This window comes from Rhopilema esculentum, chromosome 4 (assembly GCF_057945365.1).
Source record: "Rhopilema esculentum isolate cy_ngs chromosome 4, ASM5794536v1, whole genome shotgun sequence".
Lineage (NCBI taxonomy): Eukaryota > Metazoa > Cnidaria > Scyphozoa > Rhizostomeae > Rhizostomatidae > Rhopilema > Rhopilema esculentum.
Window position 1 is genome coordinate 3,907,674 of NC_142818.1, and position 23,130 is coordinate 3,930,803.

Consider the following 23,130-nt stretch of genomic DNA (forward strand, 5'->3'; position numbering starts at 1 on the left):
TACCCAATTGCTATTGATATTTTTTCTGTGGTTCGATCTTTTTTAAAACATACATGATCTCTTTTAAGCAATCTTTTTGCTAGCTTTTTAAAGAAATAATATTAATTTAGTCCCTGGCAGAACAATAATGTTCTTCTGTTATATTTTAATAGCGAGCAAATAAGTAAGTTCTTTCAAGATTTGCGTGGTTTTTTTGTTTACAATTACATCTGTTTTATTTTTTATGTTACATCTCTCGAATTAAATTTCGATTGATTCATTGACCAACCGGTTGATTGATTTGACTGATTGATTGATTTCATTCAAGTGATGTAACATCATAAGCGACAGCAGCAACAGCAGCAACTGCAGCAACAACACTGACAAGATTCAAAGTTTAAGAATTCAGTAAAATTTAGAAATACAGTTATACTGTACATTTAAATGCAAGATAAAATAATCGAATTTAGGAGGTGCTTCCAAACTAGGAAAACAACAAGGGAAGTAATCTTAGAGATTAATTCATTGATTTTTTTTTCAGTACAATGACAGTGTAGCGATCGACATCCCGCTTTCCTTCTATGTTGGAGGTATGTATATGATTTAAGGTTTTTTATGACTTCTTTCCAGTTACCCTTCTTTTCATATTATTTATAATTATTATTAGAATATTTCTAAAGCCCCATTTTTCTATACTAAAATCCATTCAAAGGCGCCTTACAAGTTTTGGTAAACAAAGCAAAATTATGGAACAAGTAGTTACCATATAAAGCTATATAAAATTACAAATATCCATCAAATGCCATTTTTAACTTAGTCAATGCTTCAATTGGATACTTCTATCAACAGAACATATATTGACTCGATTTTTTAAGTCGATTATTCGATGTATATTAATTTCTTTTGGATCTTCAAAATTTGAGGACGTCTTTTAAAAAGAAGGCTTACCTTCAAAACATGCACCGATTATTTTAAGGGTCTTACTGCATATGTACCACTTACTATGATATCCAGTACATTACATTGTAAGGCCAAATCACCTCTTCCCTTCTCATTTTTTACATTATTAACAATATTTTTGCAGTTTAGGATAAAATAAGCTTTGGGAAAAGCGAAAAATTATGTATCATGCTATTGTGTAGACAGAAGGAGTTCGTTTTTACTTAGGACTTCATTGGTAACATTTTCTATAGGCAAGCGGCACTGATTGGTCAACCTTAACAGTCATGTGCTCGCGTTTCTGATTGGCCTATTTCTATCCACGACTGAGTAAACATACATAATTCCTAGATACGAGTTTTTTGTAAATATTCTGACGTTTGTGAAGAATTTCAGAAGAAATGCTTTACTATGTTATAAAATTTTTGCCTTTTCCAAAACGATTTTCTAATTACCTTAGTGAGCAGCATGTTATAGAATATTGTCCATGATAGGTAATACTTCTAGTGTGTGATTTTCGTTTGTAGAGAAATGTTTATTTGTAATTTAGATGCAGCTGGGAGACCAGCTGGCTGGGTTAAAGGGAAGAAAAAGGACTTTTCTTGTGCGGATCGTTGTGTAAGTAAACTTGGTTACATAAATCCGTAAGACTTTGGAAAAAAAGCATATGCGCTTTTATGGGACAAAACTGGCCGATTGAAATATACTTTCATCTATATACAAATACCAGATCAGGCAGGATAGACCTCTTTTTCAAAGATTCAAAATTATGATTGGATAGCGCCCTGTGATAATTTGGCGTGCAAATGAGGCAGAGTGTAATTTGCAGGATTTAACGAAGCTAATAAATTAATATTTTCTCGGTCTACACAAAAAGCTGGTTCATTTTGACGTAGGAAAATTCTTTTTCTTCTATAGATAAAATTTGAGAACTACAGTTTTCATTACTTAGGCAAAAAATGTCAAGATAGAATTATTTAGCAAATAAGAAACACCGCAATTTGCCAAGAATAAACAGCAATAAATGCACATAAATTAGTGAAGGCAAATATTTCGCCCCGGCATACGGGGCTTCCTCAGAGCAAAAGTTAACGGACTAAAAATGTACGCATTGACAGGATACCTTGAAAACATTGATGCAGTGAACTCAAGACAGAAGAGAAACTTGTTCATGTGTTTTATTTTGATTCGTCCAGTATCGTGTCCTTGACAGAGCAAAATTTGTGTGGTTTTGTCATAACGTCAAATAAAATTGTTCAGAAATCTTTCAAGGAAGGGTGAAAGCTTTTTCTTTATGTTGCATTTTTACCAATAAACCAATAGATAGTGATGGAGAAAAGCCACATTTTTCACGTTATCGACCAAATCGCTTCTGTCTTAATGCTTTTGATATTAAGCAGGGACAGACATAGACTTTTGCTTGATACTATCATGATTATTTCTCTCTAACACTTTTTCCACTTGCTCGATGGTGTCAACGCATGTTGCTCTATTTTATTCCGTTGCCAATGCAATACTCTTAAACACATTTTTCTTAGTGCATCTAATCTGGTACATTCCCCTTGGTTTCTATGTTTGTTTTTTCTGCTATAAATTGTATTTAGGCGAATTTAATTCTGTTTAGTAATCACTGATGAAATTAAAACTGATGAAATTTTTTACAGGGATTTTTTCGCAGGATAATTATTATTTACGTTGTATTTTTGTTGTCTATATTTTAATAATTTTCATTTTAAAACGGCTTTTTAAAATGCAATTCATTTTATTTTGTGCCGCAAAAAAAACTTTCTTGTCATAGAAATTTATTTTAAGAATAGTATTCTTAATATTATATGTAAATAAGTTATTTTTTGTTTTGTTTTAGTAGATATGAATTTTATCTCCATTGTCTAAATCAAATTTGACACTCACTGATTGATATCCTTTTCAAGTTTGCTGCGAACATTGGACTGAACTTTCATACTCCGGATGAGTTCTTTCTTAACTGGAACAAAGCCGCTTTCACTTGGCCTCAGTTCAAACCCGTGAGTAAAAGATTGCATCAAATGTAGCTCCATTATTCATTGTTTGTTATCTTTAAATCTTTCAAGGTCTATTTTCGCAGACTGATCAGGTTTTATCACTGTAGTAATTATTTTTGAGGTCTGCAAATGGCATTTGAGGCTTCTAAATGTAAATTTTCTTCGAACTCCTTCTGTCGTTTTGTTAAAATATCATCTTACCAAAGTTTCATTGATTAAAACTAAATTTAGGCCAATATATGACCGTTTATATTATAAGCTTGTTTCATAATTTACCCTATAGCTATTGAAAATAGATTTTTTATTGAAAACAAAGCACAAAATTTACAAGCTCTTCAATAATTTTTCCGCGGAAATTAATCCATTGCCTTGTTGTTTCACAGTTGCCAAGAATGTTTATATAGTTTTCCTGTATACAGAGATTCTGAAGCTTTTTATATTTATTGAATGTAACAACAGTATTTGAGAAAACGAAGCTCCAGTTAAGTTGAACGATCATTTCAATGCTCAGAGGTTATGTTTACCTCGAATAGGACGAATGGTCGTGAGTTTTTGAGCAAACACCCATTATCCATTGCTCTTTAAACCCACATTAAGATAAAATGCTTTAATTAATTTTTGACTTTGCAAGAAAATTTTATTTTTTAATCCTAATACACAAATATCTGCACTCAGAAGATCAACGTTTAGGATCTGCTGCATTTTTCTCTAAAAGATTTTCAGATTTCTTGGTTTTCTGAAAAAAATATTCAGTAGAGTTTTCATTGTTTTTTTATTATTTTTTGTGCAGAGGACTTTGATGAAAAGTCAACAACTGCTACACCCTGGAAATTCAAATGCTGAATTAGCAAGACAGACGCAAGAGGTTAGTTTCTTAAAAGTCGATGGAACATTGGTTTAATTCGTAGAGCAGCGAACTGTAGTGCTGAAGTTTTAAAGTATGTGCCCAAATTATTCGCCAGCAGGAGAAGGTACATTATGTGAACAGATCTAATTGAGACGAGCATTAATTAAGAACAGATCATATAAGGCCAGCATTATGCAGGAAAACAAGGATAGCTTGAGCTTTCTCCTGGGTTGCCCTCGTTTTGTCCACATATTTCCTCAGTTTCCATGCAGGTTTATCACGTTTCAGCATTAGAAATCTGAATTTGGTGGATGTTCATTTAGTTTTCATAAGTCGTTTTAATAGAGCTAAGTACAATTTTAAAGTTAACAATTCCTAAAGCATCGAAATTATCATGAATTTTCGTTAGCAATATCGCGAGTAGTTATTAGAGAACACCTCCCTTCATTGTTCTCTTCCTTTAATCCTACCATATGAATTTTGTGAATTTGTTGTAAAGTCACCTCACACATTGAGCCAAAAGAAAGGAGATTGAATTTTACTGTCCTCGACGAGTGAGGCCATCATGCAGAACGTTTTGTTGTTTTTATAATTTTTCGATAGAAATGTTTCTTTTTTCTGTTTTTCCATTTCCAAGCTCATTAAGGGTAGATTTCTTGGAACAGAATTTAGGTAGAGCACAGTAATGAGTTGAGCCTTGTTCTGGCTTATAATTTGTCTTAAACCTGATTATTACAGTTGTGAAATGAAGATTGTTAAATTATGAAATGAAAAAATGAATACAGTTGTGTGCCAGAGCGTCTGTGATAGGCTATGTTGAAGAAAAAATGAAAAAGAGGCCAGTAAATGATTGGTACTAGTGAAGCTCTGGCATGCAGGGTAAAATGAGAATAGCATAATATGCATGTGATGTTTAGCCTACACACTATGGATATAGAGAGGTTTTTGACTGTTTTTCTACTGCTTTTGTTTCAAATTCCAAAGCATTTATCCTACATTCCCATGCATTCACCATTGCTAAATATGTTTTTCCAAGGGTTCAGTGTGACAATACTGCTTTATCCAATGCCAAGCTCATTGTCATGATTCAATGTCTTCGTATTTTATTTTTCTAAAATCAGCAGTCTTATGCCACTTCGTCTTTTATTTCATCAGATTGTCCTCATGGTTGGATTTCCTGCATGTAAGTATACTCATTTTTTTATACGTCAATATTTGTCTGAAAGGGTCTTTTATGCTGACGACTGATATAATCTTGATACCACACCTTACTGACTCTCTATTTTCATTGAGTTCAGTGACTGCCTACAAAAAATTTCCGGAAGTCAACAATTTGTAAGCTTTGCATTGTGTACTTCCTTAATTATGTCAAGCAAAATCTGGAGTTTAGCTAAAGTCTTTTCTTGCTTGAAAGGCTTATGAGAATATTTTAAAAAATGAAGCATTTTGTCACCCTTAGCTTTAAATACGCACTGTTTTAGGTGTGACACAGAGGATAAGAACGTTGGTACATAAAGTACAATAACTTGATTGAATGACGTAATACACCTCGCTAAGACAATGAAGCGACCCCATTCATGCCTGTAGCTAAGAAATCAGTCGCCAGCTATTTTATAAATGATAAAACTGCAAAGTGACTTTTAGCGTAAATTTATGTAGACAGTGTTTTTGCTGAAGAAAAAGCCATTTCAAGAAATTTCTGGCAACTGAACTTCTGTTTGATTGTCGAAAACAGCGCTGAAAAACCTTCCTGAATCCAACTAACTTTTGAAGCAAAGAGATTGTTTCTCTTTCCCTCGCCTGTTTATAACGACCACGTGATATGAAAAATGTTTACAATGAGATGGAAAAAGACTAAAGTCAATTTTTAGAACAATGCTTGGTATTTATCACTTCTAATTGTGTTTTGAATATAAGTCGATTCTTTTCGTCATATTTTCTCATAAGGAATTGCTACAGCTGATGATAAGCATTTTCACCTTTGCCAACCTGTTGCTTTCTCCTAACCCTGATCTTCCCCTATCCAGCGGAAGCAATTGCAACCATTACTTGTGATCAACATCGACATAATCCCTTAGTTAATCAATTCATTTATAAATCTCATTCCACAGTTGCCTGATGATGGCATTAAGCGTAAAACTCGGAGTAGCAACTTAGAACCGTCCTCTTCTATACATCAAATAGCGGGTACAGTTCTGCCTAAGCTGCATCGAACAGTTTATGACAGTAACTTACATGACTCTGATTCCAGCGTATAACTTGTATTTGTCATTTGTTTTTTAGGTGGCAAATCGTCTTTTGCCAAGAAATACTTCGTGTCGAAGGGATATTCTCATATCAGTCGGGTGAGTTGCAACGTATATTGGTCATCATACAGCAGTCTTGTTTAATGAATTCCAATAACAACTTAGCACTATGATGGGGCGAGGTGCTAAGTTGCAGGAGTGCTCGAATTGAATTGATCGGTTGAAATAGCCTGAACAGATAGCAAGTTATTTTATAGAAAGAAAATCTGTGGAAAAGACGTGAGAAGTAGCTCACTAAAATATTGCCATGTAGACATGTAGTACGCATATTTTGGAGGAATCGTGTGAGGATGGCTCAGTGGTTAAGGTCATGGACGTCAGGTCGTGGGTTTGAGTCTTTGGCATGATCAGAGTTAGAAGTGTCATCAACTTTATGTTATTCAAGGTTTAAGAATCACGAGGTGTTTTCACGTAGTGTTATATATTCGATAGGAAAGAAGAGGACTCTACACTTCAAAGGCATTGAGTCATGGTAAATAGGCCTTCTCTATAAGGGGTCATTTGGTTTCGGCGTGATCGTTGCTGTTTCACGTGATATTGGCATCCGTTGTTGACAACTTGCTATTGATGGAAACTGTTTTGTTAATCAGTACGAGGTGAGTTCATGTGACCAGATTAAGGTCAACCAATAGCATTGCAGTCATGGAAATCACGACTCAGTGGATTTAGGTATGTTTGGGTATACCCAATCCATTTTATCATGACTCAATGCCTTTAAGCATAGCTTATCAGTGTCCTGAGAACACTTTAAGCTCGGTAGTAATGAATACAAGTAAAACCGTAAACATTCTTGATTTTCGATTCTCGTGTCATTTCTCATTGTGACAAAATCAATGTTGCTTTTTGTCTTAACAGCAAGCATTCTGTTGAGATTTCTAGTTCTGCTTTCTTATACCTCCCTTATAATTTTCGACACTATAGACTTTCCAATACCATATGCATTGGTTATCTTCCTGTAGTGGTCTTCGTCAGAAGTTAGGAACAAAAAAACAGCCACATGAACATCGCAATTATCGGTTTTACACAATTTAAAATCTTAGACAGACGGTGTTGAGATTCTTTAGCCCCCTCCCCCCAATTCAATGTTGATATTTCTGCCTCTAAAATACATAAGGTCCAGCTTTGAATATGGGGGAGAGGTGTAGGGTAGATGTTTGATTATAGATGCACATCATCGGGCATACGTCATCGGGCATACGTCATCGGGCATACGTCATCGGGCATACGTCATCGGGCATACGTCATCGGGCATACGTTTAGGGTTTTGTTCAAAAGTTCTATCCAAGGTTGTAAAATGCTGCTTTTGGAGATATGGGCATAGTTCGAATGACACTACTTTGAACATCGTTTGCTTATGACTTTGATCAGGTTTGGTGTCAAGTTACAAAATTTTCGAGTATGTTATCGGCAATGCGAAATCAAAATTGGATTCATTCAGCTACGTTTTCGTACGATAGCAAAGTGATAGGAACCGGGCCTTGATTTCAATAATTAGCTTTAAGGTTTTATAAAGTAAAATGTCAAATAACGATTCCCAGGAAGGCCAAGACAAGCAAAATAATTGGATACGTGATGAATATAGCTGCGCTAACTAAAATGCATATCAAAAATTCTTGTAATCAATTATGCGTCTACATCCGATAGTGTTGTCAAACTCATATCATTATTTCAATTTGGTGTTAATTTTTAAAGTCCGTGAAGATTGAGCTTCAAATTTTACTCGCTGGCTTGTTCCCTCTTCAGTTATGCTATAAACAGCTGAGCCTCAGAGTGGTATTTTCAGCAAAGGCCTAAGTGGATAGTCTATATTGATGGTCTTTGTTTCAAACATACCAACATTATTCCAATTTGTTGTAGCCCAGTGGTACCTCTTTTTTAATTGTTGGATTTATTAGTAACATTGCCATGTTGATTCACGTGAAAATTAGCCTAGAATATGGTCGTAAATCCAGACTAAAAATTATGCTTATTGCTGTTATCAACATTACATTTAAAGCTTTTTTGATCAACTACGTTGTGTACCTCTGCGACATCAGAAACTCTAGCGTTTATTATTTCTTTTAATCAAACAAACAAACAGGACTATAATCACAATGGCGATTGATTTTGATCAGTACTATCCTCTCTATCGCAGTGGGTGTGTGTAGTGGATTGTCTACTGCCTTTTTCAAAACTGCTTTGGCCGAATCAGTTATTGTAACGACCTCTCGTTTCTTTACCTATATGGCTCTTTGTCCATATTATCATCTACATTAACTATCAAAAGGGACAAATCAATTATGAGGCTAGCACTTGGGGTAACAACGAGTTTTGAGTTTTTGAGTCTGAGACGAACATAAAACTTTGTGGATTGAAGTTTAATGCAAAAATGTGTAAAAATGGCGAAATCGTGAGGGTTGATAGGTCTGTATTTTTCTTAAAATCGCCAGTTCAAACTTAACCACCCCAATCTTACACACTTAATTACCTCCATCAATACTAAAAGACCACTGCACGATAGATATATCAGGGAATATGGAACTATTAATGTGGTATTTGAAATAAAAATAAATTCAAAGGTAGCTGTAACATATTTTAATGAAATGAAAAACCATTGCATGAATAATATCACACTATCTGAGCCCTACTTAAAAACTGCAATTGCAAGCAATTTTTATTCATTTCAATCATCTTTTTTTTAAACCAGAAACAGTGGCTGTTTAAGGAAGGCCAGGGGGCACAGCCCAGCCTCTGAGCCAGGGGGCCCCACAACTAATATGTACAGGTCCTGAGTCTCTAAAACCACAGGTGGCCAGAACAGTTTGTATTTTTGTGCTGCCTTTTGTTAAATACAACCATTTTTATGTAAAAAATGCCTCAAAATGTTCTTATGAACCTAAAAGTCTCTTATTTTTACAAAAATGTTCATTGGTTCATGTGTGTTCACAAAATTTTTGTTTCTTTTCTTGAAGGACACACTAGGTACTTGGCAAAAATGTGTCACAAATTGCCGTTCTGTGATTTCCCAGGGGAAGAGTGCTATTATTGACAATACAAATCCAGACAAAGTCAGCAGAAAAAGGTATAATGCTTTTCACACATTGCTTTTCATAGTGTTTTTCTTTTAATCAGCCTTTATGATGAGCTAGACTGGGAATTGCTAAACTGGGATCCGGCATCTTGTTTTTTTCTTCATTAGATTATTAACGAACCTCTGCTAGGTCTTTACTTATTTTTGCAGTCTCACTAGGACACATACAATGCTGAGCCTGCTTTGGGTATATTCGAGAAAAAATTATCATCCCTTTCCAACTCTGAAATTGTGCTTTATGTCAAGATTGAAATTTTATACACAATGAGTGATTTATTGGTTGAATGACTCTGCTATTGAAAATCTATTTATATGTATCAAGTGCTATTTTTCCCAAATCTTTGGCCAAAGAAGAATTTGCTGTTCTTTTTTGTCTCCAGGTTTCAAAATTTGTTGATTAGAAAATATTTGTTGTAATGGCTGGGTTGTAGAATAAAATCCTTTTTGTTTAGCAAAGCTTTATAAAAAGTACCAAAGTTTCTGACCAATTATACAGATATATCTCTATTGCTGCTGAGAAAAGAGTTCCAATAAGATGTTTCCAGTTTACAACATCAATGGAGCATGCTGTTCACAATAACAAGGTAACTTTACCTTCACTTTAAGATTGTTTTTTTAGCTTAATTACAAATAACTCAGTGATGCCACAGTTGTTGAAGTATATTGAGACCTAGATTAGGATGTCAGAAGAAGGGCTAATCCTCCTTACTAACTCCAAAAGTTGCAAATTTTTATCTAAGTCAGTTTTAAGAAATTTTTTGTGATGACCTGTTCTTTCTTTTCCTTGCAATAAACCCCTTATTTAGGCTACAAAGATTTAATGACAAGCAAAGATGTACAAGACATTATTTCATAAACGTGTATCAAACATCACATTACTTTGATCTAGTCTTAAGCTCATTTATCAATATTACTGGAATTTCTGTCTACAGCTCTAAATCAAATATTTTATAAAATTGCTAAGAAAAACTTATTTGTACATACTTTAACTGTGGTCTAAAAGCTATTGGAGGTCTGAAATTTACCTGATTATCTGGACAAAATTTGACAAAATATAAGCTGCAAATTACAGTTTTGTTCTCAATGCAGTATAATCAAAGTTAGAAAACATTTTGTATTGCATACATAATTATTTAATAGAAGTTTGCTAATAGAACTTTTGGACAAACATTAAGCTAAGGTTACCAAATATTTTCCTGAAGTCATTCAAATTGTTTTTTTCATTATAATACTGGGTCTACCAAATGGTTTTGAACAAACCAATGTTCCATTGACAAGACTGTTTGGTCTCATGGCTTCATAAATCACATGTGAAAAGCACATGATCGATATAACTGCACTTAATGTCAGTGTGAAAAGGATCCAAATTCTTTTCTTCTTCCACACTCTCATGACTGCCATATTGAAATAGTATGACTCAATTTTCAAGGAAAGCACATTAAAGAAAACTTCGATGGCCATGGCAGCTGCTATTCGTTTGGTAGCTGTTTTGCATAGAACGTTTAAGTCACTTCTAATGCCATTCTGATCAGCATCATATAGGTATTGTAGCACTGCCATTGTAGCGCAGCTAATTATAATCATGGCAGGTTCAGTTATCATATTGATAAGCGTCAGGTCTGACATTAGTCTGTTCCTTCGTGGTGTCATGAACTCTGTCATGCTTTGAATCTTGCCATTTAAAAACTTGTGTAAAAGGAAATCTAAGTAAGGAACTGTTGCTCGTTCCAATGTGCAAAGAATTCCAAATATGATAGAGAGAAATGCATAGCCAACAATTTCATCAACTTGAACTTGGAGAGTCCTATACAGCAGAGAAATACCTGTATACATCGCTGTGAGAAGGTAAATTGAGGTGCCTGGATGGTTCACTTTGCCTAATGATTCAACTGTTTTTCTCACAATCATTTTGGGAATGACTATCAAGATTGGAACAAAGCTAGCAAATGCAATTTTTTCAATCTCACCCATATTCTTGAATGCTGGATTTATCCACAGCATGAAAACAATGGCCACTGGTAAACCTATGACAAACTGAGCCATAAGCTGCAATACAACCAACCATTGATTTCCATGTGTTATTATGTTCATTAAGGCAGTAGAAATCTTCAGAGAGTTGAAAGTAGCAATAATTGTGAAAATTCCATATGATGGAAAGCTTTTCCAAAATACATCCTCTCCGTAAAACATTCCATAAAGAAGTTTATACATGCCAGTTAGAAGACCAGCAAGGATGTTCCAGCTGATAATATTACTATCTTTTATAAGAGACCATTTAAATATTAGCAGCAGGGTTATCAGATGCCAGAACTGTATAGTTACTGAAGATATCATATCAGATACTATGCGTATTTTAATGATGTAAACAGGAATATGGACGTTGGCAAAATTTAGACCTGAGCAAAGGTCCGACAAGTTTACGTCTAAAAAAACCACCAATGTAAGCAACAGGCCAATGAGGATGCCAGACACGACAGTTGTTTCAAAGACACATCTCAAGCTATGCAGAAATGAAATCCAGTGGGAGGGTCTGCCTGTTTTCCAAGTAAACCGGCCAAGTCTGTCAAATCTCTCGTAATTTGAAGAATCCAGAAGGACAACTGGCTCATACTCACGATAAATTAGATCTTCGATGTTGTATGTTTCAAAGTCTTCTAACTGGTCAATCGATGACATGCTGCCCTCAAGTTGCCGCCTCCGCTCATCTTCTTCTTGCTGTTCAGGACTTCTTACTTCCTCCTCATCTGGTATATCCACAAAATCTCTTTTCAATCTCCTCGCAGACATCTTTGCAATCCAACGTCTTTACAGAATCGATGGTAAAATGATACTTTTGTGTCTTCCGGCAGTCACAAACTAGCAGCCAGACACCTAAATGGAACCAAAAGACTGCATAAACCAGAACCACCAGTCAGGAATGGAAACTGCAACGGGACCAGACCATAGAAACTGTCAATAAAAGACCGTGCGCATTTTCTGGAAATATGAAAATGAAAAGAACTATTTACAAGAATGTCCCGGAAACCAGCAAACCTGCTGATTTCAAGGAACCTGACTCCGGTTTTGGTGGTTCTTCCGTTTCGCCTCCATTTCATTTATCCTCCACAGTGGCCTTTACAGTCAGTCCTCTCTTGAAATTTCGTTTGAACCTATGGGAGGGGTCGCCAAGTCAAACCAAACAACATAGACGTCAAACATTTAATTTACTCTGCATTTACAATATATTGCTACACCAGACTAATTATTCGAGTTTTTTTATTATAAATTCTTTAAGCCCTATGAAACACCAATAAAGTCAGAACCTATTGGAAATCTTTAGGCCTCGTTCCTTGATAAATCGAGCCTTCGATAACCAGTATCGGGAATAAATAAAAATGTAATTATGCTCAAGATTTCATTCGGCCAATTTCAGTAGCACGGTAGATTAGCTTATAAACTTATCTAATTATGTTGATCCTTTCAAATCAGAAAGTTTAATGAATACATTCATCAGGTCACAATTTAGTTTTTATCCACTTATACGGATTTTTACTAATAGTAGAGGAACTTGTTTAAAGTTGTTAAATCACATTCACGAAAGAGCACTGTGAACGGTACGCAAAAATAATTGCTAATGATTGAAATATTCAAATATTTTTACTGAGAAAAATATTCGTTGCAGCTTGAGAAGGGAAAACCTTTTGCAATTGCCAAAAATAAAACCTAAAGCATATAGAATAGAGAACTTTCCATACAGAAGTCAAAATACTTTCTAATTCCTAGGAAGGGTAACATTTTGGCATGGAAACTCTTGCAACTGCAGATTGAGAAATATTTCCATCAAAGTTTTAAAATATTTGTAGGTTTTTAGGGTATTTGTTGTTAAGTTAAACAAATGTAAATTAAGATATTTATTTTCAATATAATTTGTTTTCGATAATTAGTTTATTAGCTCTATATATTTATATATATATTAATTTGTATTGCCGTCATGAAAGAAATTGTTAATAATAATAGAAATTATAATGATTATCTCACATTTTGCTTAACCCAATAATAGAGCCTCGACTTGCAAGGTTAACCGCAAAAGAAAGCGGTCTTTGCTCATGCTAGAGTCACATGAAAGCCAGCAGTTGGCGATGACAAATCACGTTGAAACACAAACGTGGTTTCGAATTTGTTTGGACGAATTCTGCTTTATCTATCTCAGTTTCAATTTTATCGTTGCTTGTTGACTCAATCAGTTGTACCTCACTGTTTTGTATGTTCGTGCTAGCTAAAAGTTGTCTTAAAAGACGAGACTGTGGTCTTGAAATCCAAACTTAGTTGCTTGCTGGTGTAGCAATGCTTTCTATAAAAAGTTAATTGAAAGCTTATGATCATCCGTATCATAACCATCATAACAAAGAAATCTTCAACTGTGTTGTGATGTTGTTGTGAAGAAAGTTGTCAAGTAGAATTATATTGGTAAAATTCAAAATATTCAACTCTTTTTCCTCTCATTAAATTCAATATATAGGACTAGCAAAATATTATAATCAGATCTTAGAATTTATGAAGACACGCTATGATAACTTTTATGTTCATAACGCTACCAATGTTCATCCCTGTTTCCCCCAAAGCATCTATGCCCTCCTAACTCCACTAGATTGCACCCTTTGGAATAAAATTAGCTGCATGAGGCGATATAAAAGTGTTTTTTACTTGTCACCGGTGCTGCACTGGCTCTAATAATCGGGTTCTATGGTCTAAATTCGAGAAGAATGAGTGAAGGCATAAAGGCATTGAGTTTCCAATTCGCATGTTCGAGTGGCTATTTTTCTATATTTTAAAAGATCCTGACGCACGGTCAAATTTCTTACTAGATACTCGTTTTAAGGAAGAAGATATTTTAAGCTGAATTATCCAAGCTTGTGATTCAAATGTACACGGAAGTGGACATTACGTTGTATTGAATAATATATGACTCACGAATACGGTGAATTATACATTGTGACTATCTGATGAGAAGTATGACTGTATAACCAGACCCGTGATCAAGTTCCCATGGCAAGTTTCCCCCACCCTTCAAATTTTGTTTGAAGCTCGTTGCTTTCCACTTTTGGATGAAAAGCGACCCTCGCGTGTTCGATATACTTAGTAGTCAATCTAGTGCAACATTCTCAAAAAATATCCGTAAAGCAGGTTGCATTTAGTATTAGGTTTGCATGCAAATTTTTATTCAAATTTATTGTTATCTAATTCAAATAATACTTGCGGTTATACTAATAGTAATGTTATACCATTAACAAATCTTTCTGCTTGTTATTAAACACGGTTGCTTTATTGCCAGTGTAAAAGAGGGGTCTGTATAAAAGACAATTTAGCTCTAGAGATAGTTTTGCATGCTACAGGGTATTATGATAAAAAATGGTTCTAGGGACGAATTTTCCTTATGGAATCGGGGGTAGTTGCCCCCAAAACAGCCACAATTACTGTCACTTTCAAATGTACTGTAGTCGAGTGTTAGATACGAACATAGAGGATCGTCCAGTCAGTAATGCCTGTTAAATATTTCATCCTAGTTTCGAGAGCTAACGAACACAGACAAGAATTATAAGCATGTCGGGGCAATGGTATTCAACATGTATAAGTAAGTTTACTTGCGATTTTATTTCCATTACAATCTCATGCTATTTTTTCTTCGTCCAGCGTTGTTCATCCCACCGAGAAAGAAAGCTCTGAGGGAGAAGATTTTTCAATCACAAATTGTAAAGTTGAAATTCCCATGCGATAAGTTTAATGTCGTATAAAAGTTTGCATTGTTCTAGTAGAGCTGGATCTTGTAACCAAAGATCTTTGATAAGATATTTGCCAAAATCGTAGTCTTGCTTCGAGATTATTTTTATTAGCCTTTGGGTTTTGGCTCTATTCTGCTTTGTCCAAGTTTTGCCCTCAGCAAAGTAAACCAGACTCTATTGAAAGAGTAAAGATGTGTTATTGCACCACTAAGCAAAACATAATTCTCTTCATAAAAATTTAGATAAGAAACGAAATTATTTTCACCTTTATTCAAATTTTTCAGATGGTGGAATTAATTGAAAATTTCATTTAAATGCACTAATTAGACTTCAGGGTGTGACCCTGAAGATATGTATGTATTTTGTTTAATAAGTTGACCTTAATTAGCCTGTAAGCTATATATTTTTAACTGCCAACTTTAAATCAAGGAATTAAAAATAATAATAATGAAAAAGGGATCTTCTTATCCCAGAAATGTCATCCCTTGCTTTGTGTTTTACATTTTTAATTAAATCCGATGTAATAGATATGGTTTTTTTTTTAATTTTTTTCAATCGTTTTTGGATGTTATACACAAGTTTATATTTTCAATTTAGGAGCTCCTTCCAAGAACCTGATGTAAACGAAGGATTTGAGGAAGTTGTCAAGGTGAACTTTGTACCAAACTTTACTGACAAAACCTTAGAGCAGCTCTATTTTCAATTCCTTTAGACTTCGAATAAGACTTTTATTTAATCGTGGAAACTCTCTAAAAATTGGATTTTTGTTTATCGGAGTCACTCACAAATATTCTTATCTGCCTCATTCATTGTTATACTTCAAGTAGATTGGATATTCTGTGCAATATCGAATAAAATAGTCCCGATTGGGCAGTAATCCTGCACACACAGCAATTTGGCTAATGAGCCTCTTTGGCTTGATATACCAGTAGGCGATGCTAAAGGAACACAACAATCCGTATAGTGATCCCAGATTAATCTTGGATTGATCCCAGATTGATCCTTGATTGGAAAAGTTACGACCAACTTTTCTTTAGGTTTTCTTCTTCACAATGCATATCCTAAAGGAAATTACTGAATTCTTGGCTATTCAATGGTAAAATCTGTCATGAAAATTAAAAAAGCAAGTTAGAGGGTTGTCAAAATCTATGTATCTGATAAATAGTTACAGACAGCTGATCGTACTAAAAAGTGAAGACCTATAGCTTTTTTAAAGCTCATGTACAGCACGTGAAAATGATTGAAATTATTTGCAATAGCTTGCATAGAGTAATTGTGACGTTCGTCAAGATCTGGAATATAAGTACCTCTATATGCAGCAACACCTCTCTTGAATTGACAAAATTTCTATCATATGTCAGACAAAACCAAACCCTGTATGTGCAATGATTCAGCACATACTTTGAAGATATTCTCTCAGCAAAAGAAACGACACTTTTATTGGTCTACTTTTACTTTTCATATCATTTCAACAATTCTCAACTAAAACTAACAAAATTTATAAAAATCATCAAAAATGGTACAAAATGCCAATTTACCGTCAACTTTGCCAATAACTATTTGATTTGATTTAATAATTATAAAATGCATTTTCCCTGTTTTCTTTTGAGCTAGAAAAGGGATGTATTCCCGAGATTCTGAAATCTTCTTAAACTTGTCAGCCAGGCAACTTTTGGTATTGCTTAAAAATGTCAAAAATTTGCAAATTTATGTGCACTTTTCATTCGCATTCTCTTTTTATTGTAATAAAGTCTGGATTTTTTAATTTGAAAGTTTGACCAAAGCAACAACACTTCAAATACATTGACCTGGTGTATCATTAGTTGATCTAAATTTTGCATCAAATATTTTAATTTATGTCAATTTTTGGGTCTGTCACTTATTAACTACTCCTCGTAACTTTTATCAACGTTAGGACTGAACTTTGTTGGTTAAAATACCCGGTTTAAAGCTAAAAACCGTATTTTGTTTTTTCTGCAATTTTTTCGAGATTCAATTCGTATTTTGCCGTGGCTGGGAGATTGCCATTTCATTTTTCTTTTGACGCTGTTTTCCCTTTCTTTCTGTTTACTATTTTGCCAATATCTTTATTTCATTTGCTTAAGTTACCGTCGACAAACTTCATAAGTAGCTAGAGTTTGAAATATATTTAAAATTTACAAAATTAGAAAAATAGCTACCATCTTGCAAAATATGTTTAATGTTTTTACCTATGTGTCCCTACTATTCGAAAGAATTTCTTTGATCTCCTGATTTTTCCATTTTTGGCTTCAAGTAACCCTGGGGTGATGTGCCATCGTAAAAGACTCATTGCTCTGCAGGCTAGGTCTATTTCCTTGCTTTTCATACCTTGAAAATCTCCATAAAAGTTCAAAATTTTGTACTCCCTTTTGAAATCCTTCCCTCCTATAGCAATAAAACAGTTAAAATCTCGCTTAACATCAGGACAGAAGAATACTGTAAATGTGCCATCAGCATTCTCTGCCACGTGTGCAGAAACAATACTTTGATCAGGGCATATCATGCGTAACTGAACATCGCATGTTTTGTTTTTATAATCTTTTACGCCATATTTCAATACATTAATCCGTTCACCCCTTTCTGTTGTAAGCTGCGTGAATCCTTCATATGGTGGCGTTCTTGTGCCTTCAAATTCATAAGTCGTTTGTTTTATCTCTTCATAATTACTTGTTAATCGTTCCTTGGATGTTCCTGTTTTGGTGCTTACAGGGACATCCTCCGTTTCTTTTTCTATTTTTCTGTTGGCCTTTGTTCTTGGCCGAGGTTTGTCTCTGTGCTGGTCAACTTCATTTTCTTCATCAGAAAACCTTCCACTCACAGGAGTTTCATTTTCTTTTGTTATTCTTTCCGTATTTACTCTACTTGTCGGTGACCATGATTGCAATCGCTCAGCATGCCTGTCCGATTCGCCATATTTTTCATCATTCTTCTTCTCTCGAAACTCACCCTCCACCAATTTTTCATCATCAATTCTTTCAATGAATATCTCTCCACCACTTTTTCTGTCCAAAATATCTATCCGACCATACTTTTCTATTTTATTTTCTATCTTGTGATTTTGGGGACGAAAAACGAAATCGTAATCAATGTCAAGGAATTCTGATGTTTGCAAATCAAGAATTTCGCTCATCCTTTCACTTATTGTAGCTTGCATTTGAAGCATCTCAACACCATTTTGATGATTTTTAAGCTCTTTCAAAAAGTCATTCAAGTTATCTTTTTGAAGCATTGCAGCTTCAACACTTTGTCGGCGCTCTGATAGTGCCTCGTACGTAATCCTGTGTTTTTCCTCAACATCTTTATATAATTGAGTCTCGCGTTCTCTTAATTTTGCAATCAACCTCTCTATATTTGCTTTTATTTCCTGACGCATCTCAGCCAACTCTACATCAACCCCTTGCTGCATTTTCTCAATTTTTAATAGCTCCGATTCATAATCATGCTCTCCCTCAAGCCTCTTTGCTGCATCCCGTACTATTTTCCTTCCAGCCATGGCTGCTTCGCTGACAGCCCCGCAGTCGTGATTAACCCGTTTGTGCTTTTTCTTCGCACATTTCGGACAGATCGACACGTCACAGTCTAAACAATAATTACTAAGCTCTTCTTCTGGATGCTTCAAACAATAATATTTCCTTTGCATATTTTCTATGTTTTCTGTAGAGTCAACCTCTGATAATGTGTGGTGTTTGTTTGACTCATATTTCATGTGTCTATCTGCACATTTCTTGCAATACCGTTCAGCACATTGGTGGCAAATAAGTTGTGACTTTATCTCTTTACCACAATACCGGCAACCGTCATCTCCACATTTGTCTTTTAGCATTTTCTTTAGAATAACGAAATTTGGACAAAACAGCTCTTCATCTTTCTCAGATAGCACGTTTCGGGCTCCACACAGAGGGCAGCCAAATATCTCCCCGTCACTGTCATCTATAAACCTTGTTATACAATCTCTGCAGAACGTATGTGAACAAGACAGAAGAATTGGGAATTCGTATTTATTTTTGCACCCATAGCAGACGTCATATCCCAAATCATCCAAATTAAGTTGAAAAAGTGAAAAAGTCTCTTTAGTTTTCAATAGTGCCAAAACATTTGACAACAACTTTTTCCAATTTCGCTCAGCTCTTGAGCCTCCATTGCCTCTATCTTTCTCATCATTTTCACTCTTCTCTTTTATTTCAATGTCTTCTTTTTCTCTGAATCCATCTGAATCTATTTTACCTTTCAAAACCTCATAAACAGATTTCTTCCCTAAATCCCTTCCTTTCAATTTGTCACCTAACTTTCGCCAGTTTTCCAAAGCCCTGTTTTTTTCTTCTTCATTGCTACTTCTTTTTTGCTGCTCGTTCAAGCGTTCTGCAAGAGTTTCACGAATATTTTGCGGTTTTTTCTCACTTGCTTCCAAAATTGCTTTAGTCAACTTTTTCCAGTTTTCTAAAGTACTTTTTTCATCTCTTTTATCACCACTTTCTTTCTGCTGCTCGTTCAAGCGTTCTGCAAGAGTTTCACGCATATTTCGCGGTTTTTTCTCACTTGCTTCCAAAATTGCTTTAGTCAACGTTTTCCAGTTTTCCAAAGCCCTTTTTTCATCTCCTTTATCATCACTTTCTTTCTGCTGTTCTTTTAGTCTTCCTGCAAGAGTTTCGCGAATATTTTGCGGTTTTTTCTCACTTGCTTCCAAAATTGCTTTAGTCAACTTTTTCCAGTTTTCTAAAGTCCTTTTTTCATCTCTTTTATCACCATTTTCTTTCTGCTGTTCTTTTAGCCTTCCTGCAAGAGTTTCGCGAATATTTTGCGGTTTTCTTTCGCTTGCTTCCAAAACTGCTCTTGTCAACTCCCTCCAGTTATTCTCTGCCTGTCTTGTTCTTTCGCTGTGTGTCATTTCATTTTTGCTATCTTTTCTATTTACTCCGTTGCTCATTTTTTCTAGAGAATCTTCTTCCTTTTTTACAATATCACTTAATATCACAGCAACTGTTTTCATTTCACCCTTGTTTCTCTGAAGCATTTTAATTCTAATCCTTTTCCAATGCTGCATAGCTCTGCTGTTCACCTCATTGTTTCCCTCTGAAAGCTTCGATCTTTTCTCTTCAAGTTGCTCAAAAATCTTCCTTGCATAACTTTTTCCATTATACTTTGTCAGGCAGTTCTTGACCAGGCTTTCCCAGTGAGTTACGACTCTTTGTGGAACTTCCTCCACACTGCTACTGTCTGAATTACTGCTATTACGCTCTTCCCCGATATTTCTTTTACCATTTCCCAACATGCTGAGTGCTGTTTTTACACCTCCTAGCTCTCTCTTGTCTTTATCAAGTATCTTAGCAGCCAACTTCTTCCAGTTTCTAACTGGCCTCTTTAGCCCATCATTTGTACTAGATGATTCTCCATAGATGCTTTCACTTTCATCATTTGAACCCCTTTTGTGAAGTGCATATCCCTCCGCGAACTTTTTAATGTCTGGAAACTTGTCTTCATATTTTTCAAGTAGCTTACACACAATCTTTTCCCATTTTCTCACAATTTCTATGCTGAGCTGACTGTCATTTTTATCTGCTGTTTTCTCGTCAAAGGACCCCGCTGTTATTTGCTTTACAAACTCTGCAATATTTCCAGAGCCAACTGTTATTTTGCTCAAAATCCTTCTCCAGTTTTCAGTTGCGCTATTGCTCATTTCTGTTCCACTTAATTCACTATCATCCCCATCAGAATAAATTTCTTCAGCATTATCCTCCATTACACTATTGAATTTTTCTTTTAACAGTGTTCCTGCTAAGGTAGTTTCTTTTATTCCTTCCAGCAAGCCAGATACTAATTTCTCCCAATTCTTCAACGTCCTTTCGTTCATTTCTTCCTTCAATTCACCAGAAAAGTAATCGTTACCAAAACTTTCTTTTCGAATAAATTTCTTAAAGCTCGTTACTGGATTTGCTTTATCCATAACTTTAGAAGCAAGAAGTTGCCAGTTTTCTATGGCTCTTGAATTTATTTCATTGTCACCTTCCATCGAACTCCCTGTGGGTGAATTGACGTCATCATAACTTTCCGCCATATGTTCTCTGCTAAGAATCTCCTTTAATGCTTTTGAAGTGAATAAATCAGACGTGTCCTTCAAATTTGCAGCCAGTGTCCTCCAGTTCTTTAACGCCCGTAGTTTTTTTTCGCCTTTATTTTCATTATCTTCTCTTTCTTCTTTGTGATCTTTGTTTTGGAGCATTTTATCCACCAGTCTTCTCCAGTTTAGCACAGCATCTTTACTTGTATACCCTCTCGAGCTGTTTTCAACTTCTTCTGGTTGGTCATAATCATCATCAGAGCTCAGCACAAGCGGCATAGCTAAATTTCTTTTGATTGATTTTCTCATCCTCTCTATATGCATCTTATCATTTTGTCTTGTATCTTGAGTCTCCTCATATTCTTCAGAATCCGAGTCCGCCATTAATGACGTCAGTTTGAACTTGATAGGAGGGCTTTTGTTCTCACTCTTCTCCTCTGAGCCTCCAGTTTCTGCTTCTTCTCCATCACTCTCAAGAACGTCGACAAATTCGTCTTCATTTTTTCCTCGCAATTCATCCTTTTTGGGCTTATCACTTTCGCCTAGTTTTGCGTCTTTATTTTTCTTAGAAGTTGGATTACCTTTTGCTGACCCTTGTCTGCTGTCTGTTGTACTTTCATGTGTATTCTTTTGGCCCATTTTGAAAAATGTCTTCCAGGTTCGTTTCTTGCTGCTCTCTATAACCTCCACGCTAGATTCAGATGAAGCCGAAGTCACTGACGTGAATGAATCTTCCCTGTTAAATTCATCATTTCCACGACGCATATTTGATAACAGGAGCTTAACCGTTTCTTAGGCCTAAAAACATAAGTGAAAGCCATGGTTAATTCTTGTATATTATATCACCGTACGCTGATCTGAATAACCGAATAAATTCGCATCAGAATGTAGCATTAGTAGACTGCAAAAGTCCTAGTTTATTCCTCTAACAATCAGCTGCAATGATCAAAGAGACTTGGCTGCCAGTCGAAGGCCCTGCTACGAAGTTTAATCAATCTGGTCGTAAGAAAATCAATTCGATATAGACACTGGTATCTCGTAATTATACATCCGTGTTTATTCTTCGATACCCTTCAGCATCTTTGCTGTCCTTCATTGAAATCGTTCTTTTCTATTTTATCAACTCTTGATCAGATTTGAAGCTGAAGATAAATGCTAAACTGTTATTAACACTTTCATTTACTGCAATCCTGCTCTTTTTTTTAATTTGATAGATAAACTTTCTACTCCGTTAGCCTAATGCTCTACCATTGGAAACTTCGTCAGGTTGCTTGCAAGACCCGCTTAGGTATAAAACAAAAACCACTGACCTTGTAAACTTGAAGCCTTGGACTCTGCTTACACATTAGTAAGTTAACATTGTTTGGGCGTTTTTGCAAATTGTCAATCTAACAACACCAATAAACGCCATAAATATGTCATTTAGTTGAATGTTTTCCTCCTTCCCCCATCTCTTTTGAATGCAATGTGAATGGACGGAACCTATTGCTGTATACAATGACCTGTCTGGTTTGAGAAACACCTGTTTTGTATAGCAAATGCTACCCTACACATTAACGTTTTCCTGCAGGTCGAAAGTCGTTGCGTCATAATGATACAACGACAGCACGTTGAAGTAGTGGTATGCAGCAGTGTTCTCTACGGAAACGTAGTTAATAGAGTTTATTAATTGATTACTTTGACTTTGATCCAATTTACTTGATAAGTATCAAGTAAAACCTCTAAATTTGCAACATCAGTGAACTTTGAAACAAATTGGTTGAGGTACAGCCACATCAGCCTGGGTCACATGAGCACAGACTCTTTTCTCCATCAAGTTACTGTAATTTTTTCATGGTTCTAGACTTCATGAACCACTTCAAAACAACCGAATCCGTTGACACACATCAAAATTCTCATTATACATACATGAGCAGTATGAAATGATTGAGAGAGCCTTACCTTGCTTGGCGCCGTTTTAGTTCTTAGCACGAGTGCGCATGCTCATCGCAAAAACAAACCAGGATTCGCCCCAGGTTCGCATATAGACTACAAATTGTCAAACTAACCCGGAATGGTTTTATTCCAACCCACCATAAGAGGCGGGTTAGTTTAATCCACGACGGATCCATTTTAACTTGACTGTACCCTACC

General features: G+C 35.4%; 3 protein-coding genes across 5 annotated transcripts in view; 1 reads left to right on the forward strand and 2 right to left on the reverse strand.

Annotated features, from left to right (window-relative positions):
* LOC135691017 (uncharacterized protein F21D5.5) overlaps positions 1–23,130 on the forward strand; it is a 99,554-nt gene that overhangs the window by 10,228 nt on the left and 66,196 nt on the right. For 2 of the 3 annotated variants that reach the window (XM_089113996.1, XM_089114000.1), the window contains exons 9-14: positions 521–569; positions 1,469–1,536; positions 2,850–2,942; positions 3,730–3,804; positions 4,942–4,969; positions 6,070–6,131. In XM_089113996.1, the coding sequence (XP_088970122.1) occupies positions 521–569; positions 1,469–1,536; positions 2,850–2,942; positions 3,730–3,804; positions 4,942–4,969; positions 6,070–6,131 (375 nt within the window). Of the gene's footprint in view, positions 1–520; positions 570–1,468; positions 1,537–2,849; positions 2,943–3,729; positions 3,805–4,941; positions 4,970–6,069; positions 6,132–9,043; positions 9,154–9,658; positions 9,747–14,705; positions 14,774–15,518; positions 15,571–23,130 lie in introns of all 3 variants that reach the window. The other variant, XM_089114008.1, reaches the window with a different exon arrangement.
* Positions 10,022–12,213, reverse strand: LOC135691022 (uncharacterized). The gene has a single exon (XM_065208744.2). It carries the CDS (start codon positions 11,947–11,949, stop codon positions 10,369–10,371), a length of 1,581 nt encoding a protein of 526 aa, XP_065064816.2. The 5' UTR covers positions 11,950–12,213; the 3' UTR covers positions 10,022–10,368.
* LOC135691016 (uncharacterized) lies at positions 15,329–23,107 on the reverse strand. The gene is made up of 2 exons (XM_065208732.2): positions 22,308–23,107; positions 15,329–21,795 (listed from the first exon to the last, which is right to left on the reverse strand). The coding sequence occupies exon 2, from the start codon at positions 21,760–21,762 to the stop codon at positions 17,128–17,130; it is 4,635 nt and encodes a 1,544-aa protein (XP_065064804.2). The 5' UTR covers positions 21,763–21,795; positions 22,308–23,107; the 3' UTR covers positions 15,329–17,127.